The sequence below is a fragment of the Cynocephalus volans genome, chromosome 2, assembly GCF_027409185.1.
Source record: "Cynocephalus volans isolate mCynVol1 chromosome 2, mCynVol1.pri, whole genome shotgun sequence".
Classification (NCBI taxonomy): domain Eukaryota; kingdom Metazoa; phylum Chordata; class Mammalia; order Dermoptera; family Cynocephalidae; genus Cynocephalus; species Cynocephalus volans.
The window spans coordinates 45,536,745-45,539,371 of NC_084461.1; the positions used below are offsets into that span (position 1 = coordinate 45,536,745).

At 40.2% G+C, this 2,627-nt stretch overlaps 1 protein-coding gene across 1 annotated transcript; it reads left to right on the forward strand.

The window, feature by feature from the left end:
- Window positions 1–269: 269 nt before the first annotated feature.
- Window positions 270–1,350, forward strand: HSPB3 (heat shock protein family B (small) member 3). The gene has a single exon (XM_063087414.1). The coding sequence runs from the start codon at window positions 405–407 to the stop codon at window positions 855–857; it is 453 nt and encodes a 150-aa protein (XP_062943484.1). The 5' UTR covers window positions 270–404; the 3' UTR covers window positions 858–1,350.
- The last annotated feature ends 1,277 nt before the right edge of the window (window positions 1,351–2,627 follow it).

A 2,627-nucleotide genomic window follows, 5' to 3' on the forward strand; every position in this document is an offset into this window, starting at 1 on the left:
TTATTCCCTTAGACCATTGTTGTTCACGAGGAGAAAGCACTCACCCAGGTAATTTTCAAATACTTTTTCTGATTCCCACTCTTTTTCTCTTGAGGTATGCAAGGCAGACACATTTGCCAAAGATAAATGAGAATGTAAGGAATCCTTGACTGGGCAGCTTGTGCAGGCTGTGTGCTAAATGCAACTGCCAAACATGTCCTATAAATAGCCATTCATTGTCAGCCTGTGTGAAAAGACAGTGAGCGTGCTGCACTCTGATTCAGGCCTAATTAAGTGGTTGCATCTGGGCAGGGCTATAAGCGATTAGCTGCTCCAACTGGTCTAGTCAGTAGGCAACTGCTGCGGTTCGCCAGCGACCGAAGGGGACAGAAGGGAAGCTGCTCAGTGCTGTTTTTGCCTCCACTATGGCAAAAATCATTTTGAGGCACATCATAGAGACTCCAGTACGTTACCAGGAGGAGTTTGAAGCTCGAGGTTTGGAAGACTGCAGGCTGGATCATGCTTTATATGCACTGCCTGGGCCAACCATCGTGGACCTGAGAAAAACCAAGGCCACCCGGGCTCCTCTAGTGGATGCTGTGGCAGAGACGCCACCCCAAGACGGCAAATCCCGCTTTCAGATCCTGCTGGACGTGGTCCAGTTCCTCCCGGAAGATATCATCATTCAGACCTTCGAAGGCTGGCTGCTGGTTAAGGCTCAACACGGAACCAGAATGGACGAGCACGGTTTTATCTCAAGAAGCTTCACCCGACAGTACAAACTGCCAGATGGCGTTGAAACCAAGGATTTGTCCGCGATCCTCTGTCATGATGGAATTTTGGTGGTGGAAGAAAAGGATCCAGTTGGGACTAAGTGAAACTTTATGGGTTTCTGTTCATAGGACACAGGGAAGATCATAGTTCAGCCAATGGTACCACGGGAATGTTTGTATTACCCACGTTTGAAATGATTGACTTTGATTTTTATGAAGATTAAAAATATATACACAGTTCCTGGTATGTTGAGGTTGTCTTTATTATTCTTATTCAGAATGGAAAATTGTTGAATATGATTGTTGCTATTCTGACAACTGAAACATCCTCCATCCATAGGAGGCTGTGGTTGATAATTGACAGGACTCAGAATTGTCTCTTCATTACTCCAACAATGCCAGAGAGACTGCATTTTTAATAATTGGTGGCAGAAGAGCCATTCTCATTTAAGGAATTCTTACCCATTTTATGAAACCTTTTACATTGCTAAGAAGAGTTGTGATTCCCTTCACTTGATAAACTTAGCTTTTTAGTGTATTTTAAAGTGGAGCTTTGTAAATATAGTCTGAAGTTTAAATAAAATACAGTACTTGGAAACTGGGTCTGAAATATGTTTATGATTCACTGTAGTTGTTACTGCCTTAAACTTCAATTGGAATTTTCAGATATAAATCTTATTTTTAAAAAAGTTCCAATATGTACCTCATTCGTTTTTTCAAAGCTTAAGTGAATTCTATCTGGAGTGTTTTGTTTTTTTTTAAATAGTGTATGTTCTCTGGATACTTATGAAATATTAATATGTATTAACCTGTACTCAAATTAACATAAAGTTTAGGAAATTACTTTAAAAAGTTCTATTACAAGAGTTCAGATCCTCATATTGGCCAGCTTCCAAAAAAATAAATTAAAAGAAAGTTCAATTACTGAATTCAGTGAGTTTTAATCTATGTCTGTTAGATGCTGCTTAAAATTTTAGGTTTTAGAAGATGACAAAATGTAACGCATCTGCTATTTCTGCATAATCCTTAGCTTTAAATAGCCTGGCAGCCAGTGGAAGTTAGGACACCCGAGCCTACACAGCGTGTCTGAGTTTACACAGCACATCTGATGATGGGTGCTTATATTCTCCTGAACTGCTGCTTTGGCTCAAGGTTGAGACATTAACAGAGGTTACGAATTTCCTTTAGAAATATTGCCTTCACCAGCTTGTCAGCGACATTCCAAAGATCTGCTATGGCATTCTATACATACTAAATATTTCTTCAGGGGAAGTAGCTGCTTTCCTTCCACCCTGCACTGAATGTGAGCTGACAGTGAGCACAAGGACAGTGCTAAGAATAGAAGAAGAACGCAGGGTGTGGAGAACAGCAGGGTAAATGCAGACTGCTGACACTCACTGTGCTGCTGCCCCTTGCTTTACTTGTGGCTCAAGCGAAACCGTGAAAGACATAAAGCAACAGAAAAGTAAGTCAAAAAGTAATGTTGGAAACATGATCTGAGAGGGATGTTTGCTTATTGTTTAAGTAAATTGAAAGGATTTTGAAGTTATATGTTTATGCTAGGTTAAAGCCTATACACTGAGGTTTGCACATTCAACTCTATTTTTGACAAAGTGAACATCTCAGATCAGCTTTGCTGCATAACAAAGTTAAGAGTAATCGATGGGATTCCAGATACACTAATGTGGTTAGAACTGGGATACCGTTTGTCCCACATTAGATGATTATTCTTTCTCATTGATTGGCCGAATAGTGTGAAAACAAACTAGTGCTGTGAGAAACAAACAAAACCCCCTCTCATTTAGGCTTGATCTTACTCTATTTGAGATCCTGCTTCTGAGAAAATTCAGGAAGTGAAATTCCTATCACAAGAAG

Coding starts and splice junctions, on each gene's coding strand:
- HSPB3 (XM_063087414.1), top strand. CDS start 405: ATGGCAAAAATCATTTTGAGGCACATCATAGAGACTCCAGTACGTTAC.